This window comes from Pelodiscus sinensis, chromosome Z, assembly GCF_052426305.1.
Source record: "Pelodiscus sinensis isolate ZL-2025 chromosome Z, ASM5242630v1, whole genome shotgun sequence".
In the NCBI taxonomy this organism is placed as follows: Eukaryota; Metazoa; Chordata; order Testudines; family Trionychidae; genus Pelodiscus; species Pelodiscus sinensis.
The window spans coordinates 24,350,464-24,372,026 of NC_143085.1; the positions used below are offsets into that span (position 1 = coordinate 24,350,464).

General features: G+C 42.1%; 1 protein-coding gene across 2 annotated transcripts in view; it reads left to right on the forward strand.

The window, feature by feature from the left end:
- TMEM132D (transmembrane protein 132D) overlaps positions 1-21,563 on the forward strand; it is a 597,317-nt gene that overhangs the window by 401,369 nt on the left and 174,385 nt on the right. For both annotated transcript variants that reach the window (XM_075898457.2, XM_075898459.2), the window contains one exon: positions 10,111-10,294. In XM_075898457.2, the coding sequence (XP_075754572.2) occupies positions 10,111-10,294 (184 nt within the window). The remainder of the gene's footprint in view (positions 1-10,110; positions 10,295-21,563) is intronic.

The window sequence follows — 21,563 nt, forward strand, 5'->3', positions numbered from 1 at the left end:
GTGTACACACAGCTAAATTGTGAGTTAAAGTCTCCTTGGCAGCTGACCCCACTCTTTTTGACTTGTGTTTCCTATACTTATTAACACCTACAGCTCCATCAACACACCAAGCAGAGGGAGTTTATTGCATTGTGAGTACCTCTTTATGCAGAAGGGATGTGATCTCTATCTCTCCTGCTTCCATAAAGAAAATGCAAATGTGTATCCCAGATGCAATATTTTGAGTCTTTTGAAAAGTTGTAAGAGGAAACATAAGTAAACAAAATGTTAACTTTTTGAAACTGGAGTTGTGGCTATTTGTTAGGAATTTACTAAGAACTAGAAAGGAACCTAGAGATCTTCTTCTGCTGGATATAAAATGTAAGGCTATTACTGGGCTCTTCCCCAAACTGTTTCAAACAGGGTGGAATAGTGGGGTTGTACTAGGAAGAGGAATATATTTGTCTTTTCTTTTTTCTGGCTGCTGTCTAAATTAATAGCAGGCCCTCCTTTCTTTGTGACTCTGTGTTAAAGCTGTTTCCCACTCTGGCACTCTGAGTGCAAAAGGAGGAAGCCCACAAGAGACCTTAAAAATACCTTACCTCTATAGGTTTTTGCTTAAAAGCTTCTCAAAATCACAGATTTACTGGCCGTGGAATACAGGCGGCCACCATTAAGGCCGTGTCCAGACTCAGGGTTTTTTTCGGGAAAAGTAGCCTTTTCCCGAAAAAACTTCCCCTGCGTCCAGACTCAAGCCGCGTTCTTTCAAAATTATTTTGAAAGAACGCGGCTTTTCTTTCGATGGCGGTAAACCTCAATTTACGAGGAAGAACGCCTTCTTTCGAAAGTTCCTCTTTCGAAAGAAGGCGTTCTTCAATGTAAAGAGGCCGTCTTCGAAAGAGATCATCCAGACTCGCTGGGTGCTCTCTTTCGAAAAAGCGGATTTCTCTTTCGAAAGATCCGCCTGCAGTCTTAGACACGATCTTTTGAAAGAGGCTCTTTCGAAAGATGCTTTCGAAAGAGCCTCTTTCGAAAGAAGCCTGCAGTCTAGACATAGCCTAAATGAAAAACCCCTTTCTTTCTGACTCTAGGGAGAAAGACTTGGAACGTCTTCCAGAAGGGTACCCTAAGCTCTTCTTACACAAGAGAGCCACACCTCTCCCTTATGTCTCTGTGGGTATGTCTACACTACAGCACTAATTCGAACTAACTTAATTTGAATTAGTTAATTCGAACTAAGCTAATTCGAACTAACACATCTAGACCTAAAAACTAGTTCGAATTAGCATTTTGCTAATTCGAACTAGCATGTCCACATTGAGTGGACCCTGAACCGGGGTTAAAGATGGCCGGAAGCAGTGCCGGCAGGGCATCGGGTTAGGACTTAGAGCGTGGAGCTGCTGTCTCAGGCTAGCCGAGGGCTGTGCTTAAGGGGACCCAACCCCCACCCCGGACAGACAGTTCTCAGGGTTCCCCTCTTGCTTGTCTACCTCAATGAGGGACAGCAAAGCAGTCCTGGCTTGGAGTGCCCTGAGTGCCCTCACTTGGCACATCACAGCACTCGGCCATCAGCCCGGCTGCACTTGCCGCAGGCTGCCATCCGGGGGGAGGGCAATTGGGGGGCTGCAGGAGAGCTTCCACCCCGAGGAGCCCACAGAGCCACCCCAGTCCTCCCCATCGGGGGCTCGTACCCCATTCCTCCCTCACCTCCTTCCACTTATCCCTCCCTAGCCCCCCTTCCTGATGTACAAAATAAAGGACACGTGTGTTCAAAAATAGAAACTCTCTTTATTGAACAATACTTGGGGAGACTGGGAAAAGGAGGTGGGAGAGGGGAAGAGAGAGGGTGGGAGAGGGGAGGAAGAAACATGGGAGGAGGGAGATGGAAGGGGGAAACCAGGGGAAGAAGGAGGAGGGCAAGTATCAAACTATGGTACGCCATATCTTCAGTACTGTGTACAGATGTGATCTCCTCACACCAGAAAAGATATTTTGGCCTTGGAAAAGGTTCAGAAAAGGGCAACTAAAACGATCAGGGGTTTGGAACAGGTCCCATATGAAGAGAGGCTAAAGAGACTGGGACTTTTCAGCTTAGAAAAGAGGAAATGGAGGGGGGATATGATAGAGATCTATAAAATCATGAGTGAAGTGGAGAGGGTGCATAAAGAACAGTTCTTCATTAGTTCCCATAATAGAAGGACTAGAGGACACCAAATGAAATGAATGGGTAGCAGGCTTCAAATTAATAACAGAAAGTTGTTCTTCACAAAGCAAATAGTCAACCTGTGGAACTCCTTGCTGCAGGAGGCTGTGAAGGCTACAACTAGAACAGAGTTTAAAGAGAAGTTAGATAAATTCATGAAGGTTGGGTCCAAGGAGTGGTATTCGCCAGGGGTTAGAAATGGTGTCCCTGGCCTCTGTTTGTGGAAGGCTGGAGATGGATGGCATGAGACAAATGGCTTGGTCATTGTCTTTGGTCTGACCCAGTACAGCTGTTCTAAGCTCAGGGCTCAGGGTCGGGGGTCTCACTGGACCACCTTGATTTTCATGCAAACCTGTTCCTGGGTGACCAGGCTGGCAGCTCTCCTGCCCTAGACAGCCACTTTCCTGTGCCTAGTGTGGAGGTCGTGGATGTTGGAGACTTCCCCCCAAACCTCGATGAGGTCCACGATGTCCACACTAGACCAGGCAGGCGCCTGCCTCTTGCGGACCCAGGTAGGCTCCCGGGAGCCACCAGCCTGGTTCCAGGAAGAGGCGGAGGGCTGGGTGGCAGCGGATGGCTGGCTCGTGCCGTGCCAGGTGCAGGGTCTCCTGGCTGGGTGCTGGCAGGCTTGCACCTGGCACGGGCACCGTAGCCAGCCCGTGCCCCTTTAAGGGCTCCGGGGCCGGGAGGGGGGCAGACAAGTTTCCCTGGTGGTGCCCAGAGTGGCCACCAGGGCAAGCTGGGGAGGGCTAGCCTCCCACTAGTTCCTCCCACACAGGCCTTAATTCGAACTAGTTAATTCAAACTAGGCGTTAGTCCTCGTAGAATGAGGTTTACATAGTTCGAATTAAGCACTCCGCTTGTTCGAATTAAGTTCGAACTAGCGGTTTGTATGTGTAGCGCCTATCGAAGTTAATTCGAACTAACTGCTGTTAGTTCGAATTAACTTTGAAGTGTAGACATACCCTGTATTACTGTCTTTCCTTCTTATCTATTGGTACCACGTGAATAGCTGTTCTCGTGGTGGCAATGTTCACCAAGGCACTGCTGAAGACATGGTGTTTTCACCATCATATTTTCTAGATCTGTTCTTAGGAGAGTTAGACAGTGGAGTGGTTAAAGCACCAGTGGCTAGCTACTCAGTGAACTTTTCTTCATTGGAAAATCAGGGTCTGTTACAAAACAACCATAAATTGTGTTAAAAACATGGTGCTCTAACATGACTTACAATTCTTGTGAAGATAGGCACAACAATATTCAGTGGAATTTTTCATAGTTCAGGAAATCCCATGCAGGATAACTAGAATATTATGGCTTCATGATTACATGAAAAATCAAATTATTATAGATACCAACCAAGCTTCAATCCTATATTAAAATCCAGCTTCACCTTCACTAAAATAGTCCCGAGTATTTTCAGTGTGACCCAAATATTTTTTCTGATGATCCCATTTGTTTGTGCAGGTTTCTCCACCTATGTTTTAAACTTGTGATTTCAGAAGCTTAAGTACTGAGTGGCATTTCACTGGTTTGTAGGAAATGAAAGAAAAACATATTAGCAATTCAGATAAATTCATACCGACAGGAAGTTGTCTGCTTCCTCTTATAGGTTTGGAATTAATATATAGCTTTTTTTTCTTGTGTTAAACAGAAAGACACCCCATACCCTCTTCACAAATCCACTGGAAATTTTTGTTAATTTAAAGAAGATGACACCCCATTCTTATTCACTGAGTAGTGGGGGGGGGGTTAAGGGTTTTTTGGGGGGGGGGGGGTTGTTTTTTTGTTTTTTGCTTATTCATCTATAGAGATTTGCAACTGATAATTCTATTTCAGTTTGGCCATTTTACTACAGGTTCCTGAATGAGAGAACCTGGGAACCTAATGGCACGAGGGCCAGCAGCCCTGCCAGGGCTGGGGGCAGCAGGTCCAGAGAAGCCCCATAGCAGTACTGGAGATAGGACTGGGATCAGGGTTGTAGAACCCTGGCAGCCCACACCAGTGTGGGGCCAGGGAACCTTGGTCACCCACAGCAACACGGAGCCGTGGGCTGGAGAATCTCATCTGCCCACAGCAGTGATTGAGATAGAACACAGCAGTGTGGAGCAGGGAATCTTAGCCACCTGTGTAGTGAAGGGCTGGGGCAGAGAACCCAGCCTCTCCCAGCAGTGAGAATCTCAGCCACCAATGGCAGCATGGAGCCAGGGAAACCTGGCTGCCTATGGCAGATCAGGGTGTGCAGTGGCAGCATGACAGACTGACAGCTGGGGAAGAAGTAGTGGGGGCAGAGGTAGGAGGTCAGCTGGCTCAGGACAGGTGGCAGGGGACACCTCCCCTGATCCAGTAAATTCTCTCATTCAGGACTGGGCAGGTCCTGAAGGTGCCAGACCAGGGAGGTCCAATCTGTACTAAAAGATGGTCACTCTGTTTTCTCAGAATTATACGTACAGAGATGTTCATAGCCGTGTAAATTAAAGTTTGAATTTCAAGTTAACGAATTAAGCAAAAGTTCCTGACTTGATGGTTTTAGGCATGGTCTGAGCATAGACCAGAGAAACCTTTACACTTTTCTATACATATTTTGTATTAATGTTCAGATCTTTATTGATGGTTAAAACACTTCTTGATCTGTCAGTTCTAGGTATAAGGAAAAGAGCCTTCTGTTCCTAGGTCTGGTTGGAATTGTTTTTCAATAGAAAATATTTTTTTACTAAATTGTGGTTTTTCATGAAAGGTTACAACTCTCAAAGGGAGATTATGGTGATGTCATCCCACGGATGAAAGTAGGAGATGCCTACAACTTCCATGGGATACTGTGGCAGCATTCCTAATAGAAATATTTTAGTTTGAAGACAAAATATTTAAGTATTCCACTTTTTCAGTGCAAATTTGGATATGCAATGGGGAGAAAAAAATGTTTTGACTAACAGTATGGTTAAGCATGAGTCCCATTTTCACAGACACTCCTATGTGATCATTCTTGTTCTTTGACCGATGAGAATATCACAGAGGGCATGAAAATCATTTCATTTTGGTCTGCAGTTGTGCTTAAGGAAAATTGTGCAAAGATGATGCTTCCTAATAAAGGAGCTTTTCCTCTTGTTATTTTCATTGAATATTCATATTGTGGCAGCACCTAGAAACATCAACCCATTTAGACTCCCTTAGGGTAGGTGCTGTAAACAAGTATGATAAATGATTCCTTACTGAAAAATCTCTAGTCCACAGAATGTGAAAAACCTTAATAATCTTATTCATCTTTTTTACCTAGTCTTTAACTTGCACTGACTGCAAGGCAGGTAAACATTGAGGACCAGTTTAACGAAGAACAAAAGCATGAGCCTAACTGTTAGCACTTGATCCCATTGATGTCAGTAAAACTACAGCTAGGCAGACTGTCGAGGCCCCTGCCCTAGAAGGATCTGAGTTAAGGAGGAGAGGTGTGGCACAGTGGCATGAAGAGGAAAACAAGGGTGAAGAGAATTTTGTTAAAAAGGAATCAAAAAGTTGCATGTGGGGGGAGAATGAAGAAGAACATAAGAATGGCCACACTGGGTCAGACCAAAGGTCCATCTAGCACAGTACCCTGTCTACCGACAGTGGCCAATGCCAGGTGTCCTAGAGGGAGTGATTCGAACAGGTAATGATCAAGCCATCTCTCTCCGGCCATCCATCTCCACCCTCTGACAAACAGAAACTAGGGACACCATTCCTTACCCATCATGGCTAATAGCCATTAATGGACTTAACCTCCATGAATTTATCTAGTTCTCTTTTAAACCCTGTTATAGTCCTAGCCTTCACAACCTCCCCAGGCAAGGAGTTCCACAGATTGACTGCGCAGTGTGAAGAAGAACTTCCTTTTATTTGTTTTAAACCTTCTGCCCATTAGTTTCATTTGGTGGCCCCTCGTTCTTCTATTATGGAAACTAATAAATAACTTTTCCTTATTCACTTTCTCCATGCCACCTCTATCATATCCCCCCTTAGTTTCCTCCTTTCCAAGTTGAAAAGTCCTACTCTCTTTAATCTCTCCTCATATGGGACACATTCCAAACCCCTAATCATTTAGTTGCCCTTCTCTGAACCTTTCTAATGCCATTATATCTTTTTTGAGATGAGGAGACCACATCTGTATGTAGTATTCAGAACTCCTTTGGTTTTCCCCTGCAGCCTCTCCCATGCTTGTTATACTATCCTCTAGATCCCTTCTTTTCTTCTTCATTGTTCCCTTTTCTTTTGCCTTTCACTTCTCCCTCTTTCCTTCTAAAACTCTCCATATCTTGAAAAGTTTTCATCGATCCTTTCTTTTTATTAAATCTTCTTCTTGCAGCTGCCACTAGCTTGCCCATGCCTTTCTCTTTGCACTGCCAACCTCCCTAGTGGCCCATTCTGCCAATGACTGACAGGAAACCCTGCCTGCGGCAGCACCAATTCAACAGCAACAGGGACTAGTAACAGTAGCCACCTGTGCACTAAAAGATTAAAGAAAGGCAACCAGAAATAGAGCTCAGAACCCTGATGCTGCTGTGCAATGATTAAATTTGTCTCTTTAACAGAAGTAAAGCTGACGTGTATTGTGCAAAGTGAGATCAGTATCCTGCTTGTATGGGTAATGCATTGCCTATTCCTATTTATACAGTAAGGCTAAGTGAGTTTTAATAGCAGTAGCTGTGTAAAGCAGTTTTCTGGTCCCACTCAGGTCATGAGGAATATGGTTGCATTCAGTATTAGTTTGCAAATTGCACTTTCGTGGGTTTGACATAAAGTGATGAGGAATTGAATAAAATGTAAAATCATTCAGCGCCATTAATTCTGCCAAGGGTGGAACTGATGCAAAAGCTCCTTTTTAAATTCTCACTGTGACAGCAATGACTCAATACATCCATTAGAGTCCAGCTTTCAGGGGCTGCAGATTAAAATCGCCAAGCAGTGGCTTTAGACAAGAAATTGAACAGAGCTGAAATGATAAAAAACCCTGGGCATTTTGGGAGCAGTCCTGAATTGGGGCTATTGTCACAACTGGTTTTGATCAAGGAGATGACTAGTTTTAACTCTCTTCCTACAGCGACCAGGGAAGATTGCATGGTTTAAACACTTTTCCATGGCTTTCCCATCAATCACTTGCTGTGTTTTCTCTATCTTCCAGTTGTGCCCTCTGAGATGAGGTGGCTTGAGCAGCTTGTGATCCTTCTGTAATTGTGACATTCCTTCCTTTCTCTCAAGCCTTCGGGTCTCACCCCTGCACTGAAATACATTCAGCCTTCACTATTCACCCCTACATACCTGCATTAAAGATCACTGAATGGCCATCAGTGATTGAGATGTAAAATCACTGTCATCAGCAATAGTCCTCAAAATGTTGCACTGCTAGGGAATGTCACTGCACATCCTGAGGTTTTGGGGCCCCTTTAAAATAGCAGGTAGAATAACACACAATAGAATCTGCACTGCACTGTTTCCTGTGCAGTAGCTCATTTTATAATAAGGTTTAAAAGATCTAATTCCATGAGTCACTGTTCTGTTCCCTGCTTTAAATCTCTCCTGTAGAGCATCCACCATTTTCCCTTTTGGTTGTGATTCATTTGCTCTCTAAAGCATTTTGTAACAGAATGTAGAAAAAAAAACCACTATAAAAATAAACAGCACTGTAGTGGTACTATATCAGACACTCTAATACAGATGATCCAGGGATATCACAGCTAATAACATTGTAGTTCTCAATCTAGACACGCTTTTGCGCAAAAAAACCCCGATCGCCATTTTAGCCATTGGGGCTTTTTTGCACAAAACAGTACACTGGCCCTCTTGCGCAAATGATTTGCGCAAGAAGGCTTTTGCCCGAACGGGAGCAAGATAGTATTTGCACAAGAACACAGACAATCTTACATGAGATCGTCAGTGTTCTTGCGGAAATTCAAGCGGCCAGTGTAGACAGTTGGCAAGTTTTTTCGCAAAAGCAGCTGCTTTTGTGGAAAAACTTGCCAGTCTAGATTCAGCCATGGAGTTTAAGGTATTTTCCATTCATATCACAGTGAGGTGGGTAAAGTAAGAAATAGCCTTTAGGGGTGTGACTACACTGCACCCTTACCTTGAATAAGCTACACAGTTTGTGCTATGCAAATTGTGTAGCTTATTTCGAGGTAATTTCGAAATAGCTTATTTTGAAATTTGGTATTTTCTACACAGCACCAAATTTTGAAATAAAGTGCTATTCTGACACATCCCTTAACCCTTGTGGAACACAGGTTGCAGCAATGCCAGAATAGCAAACCTGTACTTTTGAAATCTATTTTGAAATAACGGGCGGCTTTAAAGATGTGGAATAGCTATTTTGGGATATTTCCCTGAAAGAACTCTGCAGTGCAGACATAGCCTAGTTTTGTCTGTCCTCCCCTTTTTAAAGGTCATGAGCTGCTTCAAAGAAAGAATCTGCATTAGTCTCATATCTTAGTGGACAACTGTCTATAGGTCATTCCTTTTTCAGGTTGCTTTTAACAAGGGGGAAATACAATCCGAAGGTTAGAACACAGAGCTTTAGAGTCAGGCATTCCAAGATCTGCCACTGACTCACCTTATGACTTTAACCTCAATGCTTAACCTCTCCCTGACTCCATTTCCCTATTGGTGAAGTACAAATAGCTAAGTACTGTCTATTTTGTGAACCATAGGGAATGTACGTGAAGAGCACAAAGGGCCTGGAATAATACTTGCATATGATTAATTCACTTCTAATTTCTTCATCCCACAAATCTAGGAACAGATATAATTCAATATGCAGCAGTATGCCCCCATTTATGATGCCACCTGATGTACCAAAATACCACTGAGCCTGCCTGTTCTTCTAGCCTGGGCACCCTTTTTTGCTGAGCCAGGCTCTTCGCCTCCTCCAGCGCACACACAGGTGGAAAACCACCCAGTTGCAGAATCACACAGACTCTGAGATCAATTCTAGAAAGCCTCAGCTAGTTGCCCTAGCACTCAAGTGCCCAATTCTCCTCCAGTGCAGACTCCTAAATCTTCCCATTCTCTCAATGTGGAGGAATGGGTGCGCAGCCTCTTATGCGCCCCTGCTGCACATTATGGATTATACAAACTGGGTTTCGGAGTAAACAAAAAATAAGTTTATTAACTAGAAGGAGTAGATTTTAAGTGTGTATAAGTGATAACAAAGACAGCAAAGCAGATTACTGAGCAAAAAAATGCAAGCTAAACTTAATACATTCAAAAACAGGTTACAAAATGTGATTTCATATGTTAAATATTAATTTAGGTAGGTTGCAAAGCTTCTGCAGCTGAGTTCCAGTTATGACTTTTTTCAGATTGGACCCCTATCTCAGTTTGGACTCCCCCTTCCCTTCCCTTTGAATGTCTTGAGCAGACAGGCAAGGGAGTAGAGTCCCATTTGCTTTCCTCCCCACCCTTAAATAAGATTTATATGAGGCAGGAATCTTTTGTTTCCTAAACTTAACCTCCCCCTCTCCTTTTAATGGAAAATTACATGTCCAAGATAATGTTTAATATCAGGTGACAGGAACACCTGAACCATTAGTGTCCCAGCTACTCCAAGGATGAGTCTCAGGAAGGAGAGATATTAGTATCTTCACAGTCTTAATGGCTCATCAAGGCTGATGACTTATTGTCTGGTGACTGTCTTCCAAATACACACCCAATTGAAATAGTTGTATAGTCAGTATTCCTAACTTTAGATAGAGAAGTGCTACATGTATACAAATTGGATAATGACATTCAGTAAATCATAACCTTTCCAATGACATCTTACATGAATCCCCTTGCATGAAGTATGTATTATTTATATTCATATCATAACAATTTTTCTATGAAGATGATGTGGTGTAACATCAGTCACTCAGATGAATTAAGGCATTTCTCTCTCTCTTTTTGTTTTTGTTTTTTGTTTTTTGCAGTGCAGACAACCCTTCCTCTGAGATCATGCAGATTGATTTTGAAATTGAAGACCTCAGTGATCTACCTGGGACGCAACTTATCACATGGCAGGTTGAATATCCTGGGGATACATCGTCTGATCTAGGAGTCTCCAAGATCTATGTAAGCCAGAAGGATCTTGTAGGAGTCTTGCCTTTGGCGATGGTAAGGGACTGCCCGTTACTTTGTGAGGTCTAAATGTTGTTTACCACTGTGTCAGCAAAGGTATATACACTCTGGCTATGTCTAGACTGTAGGCTTCTTTTGGAAGAAGCTTTTTGGAAGAGATCTTCTGAAAAAACTTCAGAAAGAGAGTGTCCACACAGCAAAAGCACATTGAAAAAGTGATCTTCTTTTTTAAAAGACAGCATCCATTCAGTATGGATACTATCTCACATTTCAGCTGTGATTACTATGGATGGAGTGGCCACCAGGGCAATTGTTCATTTTCGTCTTTCCTCTTCTTTTGAAAGAACTCCCTCTTCCCCGTCCACACACGCCTTTTCCCAAAAGAGCTCTTTCAGAAAAAGGTTTCTTCCATGTAGAAAGAGGTTTATCAATTTCAAGAAAACCCCTTTTGTTCTTTCAATTTTTTGTCAAAAGAACGCGATTGCAGTGTGGACGTAAGTGAAGTTTTTTCAGAAAAACAGATGTTTTTCTAAAAAAAAAAAACCCTCTGTAATGAAGACATAGCCTCTTTGTAAAAGGATAAGAAAGAATTCCACTGTAACGATAAGGGTTTTCCTAGGACTTGAGTGCAATGTTCTTACCTTGTTTCTAGTTGATCAGAGAAAACCAATTACAAGTTTCATTCAAGAGCACTAATAACTACACAGTTAGACAATTAATTTTATTTCCCTAAAGTGTTACAATATAATTAATATTGACATGACTCTATAAATTGAGTTAGTCAAATCAACTTGTTAACAGTAATACAATTAAAAATTGGATAACTACAAAACACACAACTTAAGATCAACTATCGGTCAAGTTATTGCATGAATGCAACAGTAATCAAATCACAAAGTTAACATAACACAAATGATTAAATTACTAATTTAATCTTTCAATCTCTGTGGGGTTTACTTAGCAGCTTCAACTTTACCTTGTGGAAATAATAAATTCAGATTCAATTCTTTAGGTATCCCAGGTGATTCTTAGTGATCTATGATAAGAGTTGCTTCAAACATATGTTAATCATTCCTAATGGTAGCTTATACTATGCATATAAACTCTTTTGCTATATACATATATACTCATTACTATTAATGGACATCCCCTCTCCAAAAAAATATTAGGATTGGTCTTTCTGGATAGGCATCTATGACCCGGTGTTCAAATGTCCTGTTAAAGAACCAAAAAGAATAAAGTCACTTAGAAAAAATAATATCTGCTCTTTAGCCTGCTGGTCTTGCAGTGTCTCAGAGTTGGTCAGGACCTGCCATTTGGGAAACCAGGCAGAGTCTTGTGGCTCAGATACCATCACACAAATAGGCAATCTCCTTTTAAAGTGTGTGACAAGTTTGTCTCCTTCCCAGATAAATAATATTAGAGAATAACAGGAGGGGATTATTCCCAGATGATCTCAATCTCTTGTGTTTTGGTGAACAGCTAAGATTCTTTAATGTTCCTTCACCATTGAGGACCATTGCATTCCAAGTCATAGCATAAGACCCATTGTCCTTGGAGTTACAAAAACACAAATACAGTTCCTTACCCATTCACACATTTCATGTTCACATTTCAACATAGACAAGGCTTCATAAATAAAAATAATAAGAAGGTATGGAATTGTCAGCACATCTAGGTTACAGGGGAAAAAATATTTCATTTTCCCAAGGCTCATAATCAAGCTGCTTCATTAATTTCTTAAAAATATAACCCAGTAAACTTTATACTCTGTGTCTATATGAGTGGGTACTTGGATGTTATACCACTATCTCAGTAAAACAGCTTCTGACCTCCAAATCTGTTTCTCATTTATTGCTGAATGTATGCATAAATATACGCACTGTCGCCTGCGTAGAGTCTAATCCTGCTCCTTTTGAATACATTTTTTGCTGTTAACCTCAAGGAGAGTAGGGATTGAGTACATGGTCACAGCATCCTCAGTATTTTACCCTAACACCTACTGTAGCACACAAGGATGGCCCCAGAATGCCTACCATTAAGCCTATGAGTATAGGTTAAACCTCTTTAGTCTCTCAGAACCTGACAGGTGCTGAACCAGAGAATTTGCCAAACCACAGGAGGTCAATATTGTCATAGAATCATAGAATCCTAGAGCTGGAAGAGACCTCAGGAGGTCATTGAGTCCAGCCTCCTGCCCTAAGCAGGACCAACCCCCAACTAAATCAACCCAGCCAGGGCTTTGTCAAGCTGAGACTTAAAAACCTCTAGGGATGGAGATTCCACCTCTTCCCTAAGTAACCCATTCCAGTGCTTCACCACCCTCCTCATGAAATAGTTTTTCCTAATATCCAATTTGACCTCCCACACTGTAACTTGAGCCCCTTGCTCCTTGTTCTGCCGTCTGTCACTACTGAGAACAGCCTCTCTCCATCCTCTTTGGAACAAGAGCAGCATTACTAACACTTCCACTGTTTACTGGGCTCTCAGAAGACATTCATTTTGGGGTAAATTTCAGCTGAACCATAGCACAGAATACTGACAGTCAAGACTGACAGCTGTAAACAAACTTTAGGTGGTTGCGGGAAACTTGGTCACACCTATGCAGCTAACTAAAATCATACCAGACCACAAATATTGCTGGAGGTTCAACCTTGTACTCCCATTTGTAATATTTAAATTTAGGCTCATTCTTAATCATCTTCCTGAAATGGATACTTTTATTGCTTTTGAACTCTGGCTCTGATTTATGTGAGGGGCAACCAGTCATGATGTGTCACTTTCCAAAGAACTGTGAAGTATGTGGATAATGAAAAGTACTATGTAAACTGAGTATCTAATCCTGCTCACAAGGATAACTCCATAATCAAGATACAAAGAAGATGCTTAACAAAGCATGTTGTTCTTTGACCTTGATCTCATCTAAGACACTTGGATGCTCCAGATTCACACTGGAAACAATGTGTTATGTGGTTCGCCCACCCCCCTTCTTCCTCCCCCCACACACAATTCAATTACCTTCCTGTCAGGAATAAAGTATAATCATCCAAGATTTGATTGCCCAGTGTCTGCCCCTAGACCATCAATTAGAAAATATTGACACATGTTATTATTTAGCACTGAAAGAAAAATAAAAATCAATCATGAAGTGTTTAAAAATAAAAGGAACCTGGATTGTTGCCTAGTGACAGCCAGTTAATTATTATGCCATTAGTGAAGGTTGAGAGTGTTATTGTGCACATCAGAACTACACACAGCTGATATAGGCCATTATTGTAATTTACCAACTTTAAAACAACTCAGATGTCATTCTGACAATTACTTTCACCAAATGGTATTTCACCTCTCTCTCTCTCTCTCTCTCTCTCTCTCTCACTCACTCACACACACACACACACTTACTTTTTAAAAAAGACTCTTGTTTCCAGTGCTGCATTAGCTATAATTGTTGAAACAGCTGCGTCCATCTGGGACTGTAGTCACCTATCACATTCTAGCCGTGTTTTTTATAAATGCTTTGTTGTGCAGGAGTGTTTCCATCTGCTAATTCTCACATTCAAGTACCGGGTGAGCTCTGCTGCTTTGTTGATACCACAGAGAACCCTGGGTGGAGATCTGAACTTCCACAAAGTTTGGAGGTATTCAGAGCTGAAACCCTAGATCTGATCTGTATTATATGATCTATATTATGGGCAATTGTGATTGCACCATGTCCAGATGAATGTATGTGTTGCCTTCCTTGCAGTGTTAGCGGAGGAATACACTATTTCTACTTGTATGTGTTCATAATACAAAACACAGCAGGATGTAGCAGATCACATTTTTTGGCCAGTCTTTTTAAAAGAAACAGCCATGTTCCTTATCATTTGTGCAAAACAGCCAGGACTCTGCCATCACTCTATAGATAAATGGGACATGTTGTCAATAAATCTAGAATTGTATACTCACTTCATTATGAAGCTTACAAAGTAGTGGTAGGTGCAAGGCAACAGGTGTTTGGAGTACTGGGTGGCAGAGGAAGCATAGGTATGTGGCAGGTGTTTCATCATTACTGACAAACCAAGGACAGACTTAACCTACTTTATATTTACTGCATTGTTCATGAAAAATCTAAACATCTTTGTAGTACTTCACTCTGCACTTAGTTAATGATGATTCAGGTACAGATCTTTCAAGATGTGTAACTCTAGTCTGGCACTTCAGAATTCCATGTGACTTTGTCAGAGCCAGGGCTTTTTTGGGAAAGGAATTGGGGGTAAAGAAATAATAAAAAGTACACATAAAAGCCATATAAGCCAAAATCTGTGTCCAGGGAGAACAGCAATGAAAGCATATCTGTTAAACTGCTCAAATATTTCTGAGAGTTGGAACCAGCTCAGGTTAGCTTTGTTGGGCTTTCATTATTTATGGAGCATGTAATTTCATGTTTGCAACCACCAAACTGCAGTGCAAATGAACATGGTGATTAAAGTGAATCTTCCAAAGAACATTTTTACATCTTAAAATTTCATACATGTTTGTAGGCTACCACTTAATACCCTCGCACCCTTTTCTATTCTGCAATTTCTTTTTTGATTACTGTCATGGATTTGTGAGTCAGTAACAGCAGCTTATCAGCCAGTTTGATGTAATATATTTTTAAGCTAGAAAACTCTAAGAGAAAAGATAATTAAATTCTGATTAATGCATCAGACTATAGATTCTATCCTGTGTCATATCAACATCAAGGTTTATTGGAAATCTCCTATCCCCATTAATATTATTAGGACTGTTGCTACAACGTTACCTTTCCCCAGTATGGGGGTCAGTTTTATGAAGAAGTCAGCATTTTAACTATTGAGACTTTGCAGGACTATTCAGCAACAAGAAGCTTAGAAGAGCTCTAGGGTCCTGATGAAAAAAGCTGTGCTGTGCATGTTATTGATGTGTGGGTACCATAAAGACCAGCCCTTTCTGACACTTTAATAACTAAGCCCTTTCTAATTTTAAAGCATGACAAAATCCATTTAGGCAAGTTATGCATGGGAGCCTAGCATGCTCTTGCCATCAGGCTTTAAGGTAGCACAGCCAAAGACATGTTTCATTCAACATGCAGTGAATGAGTCTTCACTTGCATTGGAATATTAATATTCATGCTTTCCTTCCTCCCCACCCCACATGGAAGTTGGAATGTGGAGGAAGAATGCCCTTTTAGTCAGCATTTTAAAAAGTGACTTTAGTGCTAATGAAAGGTGCCGTACAGACTGAAATCCTCTAGCTAGACAGGTGTGAAATAGGAGACAGCCATTACCCATGTTGCCATAGAAGGATTCATCTATCATCACAATCTGCAGGGAGCCCCTGTAAAAGCTAAGAATGCAAAGCATTGTCCAGGACAGTTCAGTCATGATGTCTTTGCTGAGACTGTCAACCAACAGGCCAAATTCCAGTTAGTGCCAATAGAAATGTGGAGCATGTCTGTTGGGAACCACAGTGAGACATTTTGGCACTTAGCCAAAGCCCATTCAAGTTGAAGAGAGTTTTTCTGTTAATTTCAGTGGGCTTTGGATATGTCACTTTAAGGGAGGCTACCAAACAACTTTGAGACTTTTAGTCACTCATGATCTGGAATTTGATTCAGTGACCCACAAGTGAAAAACTCTTATCTGTCACCAATCTCTAAATAATCCTATTGCCAAAACAGTTATATTTGGCTTTTAAAAAAGAGTAACTTTCTTGATCTCCTCTGACTGGCTGAAGATTTTGCTTCCTCTTTTATCATCTTACCTGAAGATTGCTCAAATCCAAAGAAAAGAAAAGAATAAAGTACCTTTCAGGTTCTGATGTTCCAGAGGTCCCAAAAATCAGTGTTGACAACAATGATGTACTGGACACCAGCCAGCTTTAGTACTCTGTAACTCAGAAACATGGGCTTACAAGTCAAATTTACCAAAAAGAAAGCCCTTTTATACCCAGATAAATCACTTTGAACATCTGGATATGTAGTTAGATTATGATAACCACCTGTTCTGGCTCTGGGGATGCACTGTTCATCCCCTTTAAGCTGATAAAACACAGGCAGAGATGCTTATTCAGGGAGCTACTGGATACAAACAGCATATAGCCTATCACTGCAATTGCTTTGTAATGCATGTTATAGGCCTCGCAGAAATGCCATGCCTCATTTACATAAGGGAGACATTCCTCAAAGCATGAAGAACCAGGTGATTATTAGATGGATTATTATGGCCACCCAGCAATTAAACAAGTTTGGGCCAAATTCTGCTCTCATCAATAACCCCTGTGGCCCAGTGAGTACGTATCCATGTTGTTTTATAGCAGTGTGAATGCAACTCCGCACTTAATGAATCACTTAGGGTGCATCTACACAGCATAGCTTAAACTGGAAATAAGCTATGAAAACTGAGCTACGTCAATTGCGTAGCTTATTTTGAAATTGAAATTGGGAGCATCTACACAGCACTTATTTCAAAACAGAGCACTCTTCCTTTGTCTTCCCCTACTCCCTGTACACTGAGGATGATAGGAATCGGAGTAAGAATTCCTCCAGCTTGACAGTATTTGAACATTATTTTGAAATAACTGTCTGCTGTGCAGATGCGGATTGCCTTATTTTGAAATAACTTTAGTTATTTTGAAATAATGTTACTGAGTAGATGTACCCTTAGAGCCTATTCCACCGTAGTATAGCTGAGCCACGTATGGATCTTTCTCTGCCACTTCTTCACGTCTCAGATTGTCAAGAGGTTGCAGAATTACCCTGCAGCCCCATCCTAATGGCTACAGCAGATTCATGTTCCCACTACATGCCCCCTCTTCAGTGGAGAGGAATTATAGCAGGAGTGGGCAAATACTGGCCTACGTGCCAGAGCTGGTCTGTTAGGGTTAGCCACTTGCAGGCCACCTCCAACTGTATTTATGTCCACCACCACTTGGCCACGAATTACCATTCCCATCCAATGGGAGCTGCGGGAAGTAGTGTTTGCACTGCTTCCTACAACTCCCTTTGGCTGGGAATGATGACCCATGGCCAATGGGAGCTGCAGTTGCCAGTAGCTGTGGAGGTACAGGTAAATATAGCGGCAGTGGCTCATTAGAGGCTAACTGGTGAACCGTCAACATTTTATTGCCCACCACTGGATTAGAGGATCTTTTTATTAGTGGAACTTCCACCCCTGGCCCATTCCACCCAGAAATACCAGTCCATAATTTCACTGAAGAAACATCGGCAGAGCTGTAAGGCACAGCGTCTGCCATTTATGAACACCCTGCATGGTCTCCCCCATAAATCCTTTCCCATTCTGCTTGTGGTTCTGTTGTTAGGGAACCTTCTGCCTCCACAGTCCTTGTGCAAGTAGAGGATGAAAAGGGGGGTGTTCAGAATTTGTCTCCTTTGTACTGGCCTTACAGAGACAGATGGTGTGATGGCAGATGATGTGATGGCAGATGAAGAGGCCTTTGGGGTTTCCACACAGCATTATTGGAGTCTGTGGTTCAAGAACCTCCAGAAATCCAAAACAACTACTCACCAGTTCAAATCCAGTTCCTTCTATACAGTTAATAAGATCTGGCTTGATCTCCTCTGCACACACATTCAGTTTCTTCAAATGCTGGTAATGGGCCATCCATATAATCATGGACCTTGTCAATTCCTTTTAAAACCCTTGGAAATATGAAGTTAAAGTGGTGTTAGTGCTATTCATTTGTTACATAAAATCATCATCAGAATCTCCTCAACATAATAACCCCTCATCCAGAGGCTTGCTGAGCTGAGAGCTTGATGATGTACCATGACAGCCAGAGAGACCATACTCCCGGATTTTCCAGACACAGCATAATCTTTTATATTCACCGGAAAGAATCAGCCTCACAGTTTTTATTTCATTTGTGTGGATTTTTTTACTCTCTTCCATCTGTTTTGTTAAATAATCAACTGCACAATATTGACTGTTCAATTTCTTTTCTATTTTTAAACATCCTATTAGCTATTTCGTAATTATGACTTTTGCCTTTTGTGGAGCCTCAGTGATTCAGAATAGATTGAGAGAGACAAATAATGCTGGAGGCATCTATATGTGTACAAGATAATCTCTATTGGGCATAGGTGGAGGGCACATTAGCATGCTGGTAAATGATCTGTAAATACTATTTTTTAAATGATTATTAATCATAACCATTAAAATATATCTGTTTTAGAGTTAAACTGAGATTGAAATACCCACATCACCTGATTGCCTCAGTGTATCCTCTAAACCTTCTTCATACTGGCACCCTTTTTTAGTGCACCACACCATCTAGCTAGCACCTCACTCATATTTAGTAATCTGAGAAGAGCAGCGAAGTTATAACCCCCTGATCCCTGTTTGTGATCTCCTGTGGGTCATTTTACCAAGGCTGAAATCTCCTACTTAGAATAGCCACTTGATTAGTGCTATAGAACCATAGAACCATAGAGCTGGAAGAGACCTCAGAAGGTCATCAAGTCCAGCCCCTGCCCAAGACAGGACCAATCCCAATTTAATCAACCCAGCCAGGGCTTTGTCAAGCTGAGACTTAAAAACCTCTAGGGATGGAGGCACCACTACTTCCCTAGGTAACCCATTCCAGTGCTTCACCACCCTCCTAGTTTTTCCCAATATCCAACCTAGACCTCTCCCACTGCAACTTGAGACCATTGCTCCTTGTTCTGCCATCTGTCACTACTGAGAACAACCTGTCTCCATCCTCTTTGGAACCTCCCTTCAGGAAGTTGAAGGCTACTATCAAATCCCCCTTGCTCTTCTCTTCTGCAGACTAAATAGACCCAACTCCCTCAGCCTCTCCTTGTAGGTCATATGCTCCAGCCCCCTAATCATTTTGCAAAAGTGACAAGGAATCCTGTGGCACATTATAGACTAACAGATGGAGCATAAGCTTTCATGGGCAAAGATTCATTTGGGATCCACTTTGCCCAAGAAAGCTTATGCTTCAATTCATCTGCTAGTCTATAAGGTGCCACAGGACTCTTTGTCACTTTTACAGATCCAGACTAACATGGCTACCCCTCTGATACTAATAATTTTGGTCACCCTCCGCTGGACCCTCTCCAATGCATCCACATCCTTCCTGTAATTGGGGGCCCAGAACTGGACACAATACTCCAGATGTGGCCTCACCAGAGCCAAATAAAGAGGAATAATCACATCTCTGAATCTACGGGCAATGCTCCTCCTAATGCTCCTCCTAATATGCCATTAGCTTTCTTGGCTACAAGGGCACACTGTTGACTCATATCCAGCTTCTCATCCACTGTAATCCCCAGGTCCTTTTCTGCAGAACTGCTACTTAGCCAGTTGATCCCCAGACTGTAACAATGCTTGGGATTCTTCTGTCCCAAGTGCAGGACTCTACACTTGTCCTTGTTGAACCTCATCAGATTTCTTGTGGCCCCAATCCTCCAATTTGTCTAAGTCACTCTGGACTCTATACCTGCCCTCCAGCGTAACTACCTCTCCCCGTAGTTTAGTGTCATCCGCATATTTGCTGAGGGTGCAATCCATCTCCTCATTCAGGTCATTAATAAAGATGTTGAACAAACCTGGCCCCAGAAACGAACCTTGGGGCACTCCGCTAGTAACCGACCACCATCCTGACATCAAGCCGTTGATCACTACCTGCTGGTCCCGCCCTTCTAGCCAGCTTTCTATCCATTTTACTGTCCATTTATCTAATCCACATTCCCTTAACTTACTGGCAAGAATATTGTGGTAGACCATATCAAAAGCCTTGCTAAAGTCAAGGTATGTCATAGAATCATAGAATAATAGGACTGGAAGGGACCTCAAGAGGTCATCGAGTCCAGCCCCCCGCTCTCAAGGCAGGACCAAGCTCTGTCTACACCATCCCTGACAGATGTCTATCCAACCTGTTCTTAAATATCTCCAGAGAGGGAGATTCCACCACCTCCCTTGGCAATTTATTCCAATATTTGACCACCCTGACAGTTAGGAATTTTTTCCTAATATCCAATCTAAACCTCCCCTGCTGCACTTTAAGCCCATTACTCCTTGTCCTGTCCTCAGAAACCAAGAGGAACAAATTTTCTCCTTCCTCCTTGTGACACCCTTTTAGATATTTGAAAACCACTATCATGTCCCCCCTTAATCTTCTTTTTTCCAAACTAAACAAGCCCAGATCATGAAGCCTGGCTTCATAGGTCATGTTCTCTAAACCTTTAATCATTCTTGTAGCTCTTCTCTGTACCCTTTCCAGTTTCTCCACATCTTTCTTGAAATGTGGCGCCCAGAACTGGACACAGTACTCCAGCTGAGGCCTAACTAGTGCAGAGTAGAGCGGCAGAATCACTTCACGAGTTTTGCTTACAACACACCTGTTGATACAACCTAGAATCATATTTGCTTTTTTTGCAACAGCATCACACTGTTGACTCATATTCAACTTTTGGTCCACTATGACCCCTAGATCCCTTTCCGCCATGCTCCTTCCTAGACAGTCGCTTCCCATCTTGTATGTATGGAACTGATTGTTCCTTCCTAAGTGGAGCACTTTGCATTTCTCTTTATTAAACCTCATCCTGTTTACCTCTGACCATTTCCCTAACTTGCTAAGGTCATTTTGAATTATGCCCCTATCCTCCAAAGAAGTTGCAATCCCACCCAGTTTGGTATCATCTGCAAACTTAATAAGCGTACTCTCTATCCCAATATCTACATCATTGATGAAGATATTGAACAGTACGGGTCCCAAAACAGACCCTTGAGGAACTCCACTTGTTATCCCTTTCCAGCAGGATTTAGAACCGTTAACAACAACTCTCTGACTACGGTTATCCAGCCAATTATGCACCCACCTTATCGTGGCCCTATCTAAGTCATATTTGCCTAGTTTATCAATAAGAATATCATGCGAGACCGTAGCAAATGCCTTACTAAAGTCTAGGTATATGACATCCACCGCTTCTCCCTTATCCACAAGGCTCGTTATCTTATCAAAGAAAGCTATCAGATTAGTTTGGCATGACTTGTTCTTCACAAACCCATGCTGGCTATTCCCTATCACTTTATTACCTTCCAAGTGTTTGCATACGATTTCCTTAATTACCTGCTCCATTATCTTCCCTGGGACAGACGTTAAACTGACCGGTCTGTAGTTTCCTGGGTTGTTCTTATTCCCCTTTTTATAGATGGGCACAATATTTGCCCTTTCCAGTCTTCTGGAATCTTCCCTGACTGCCATGATTTTTCAAAGATCATAGCTAAAGGCTCAGATACCTCCTCTATCAGTTCCTTGAGTATCCTGGGATGCA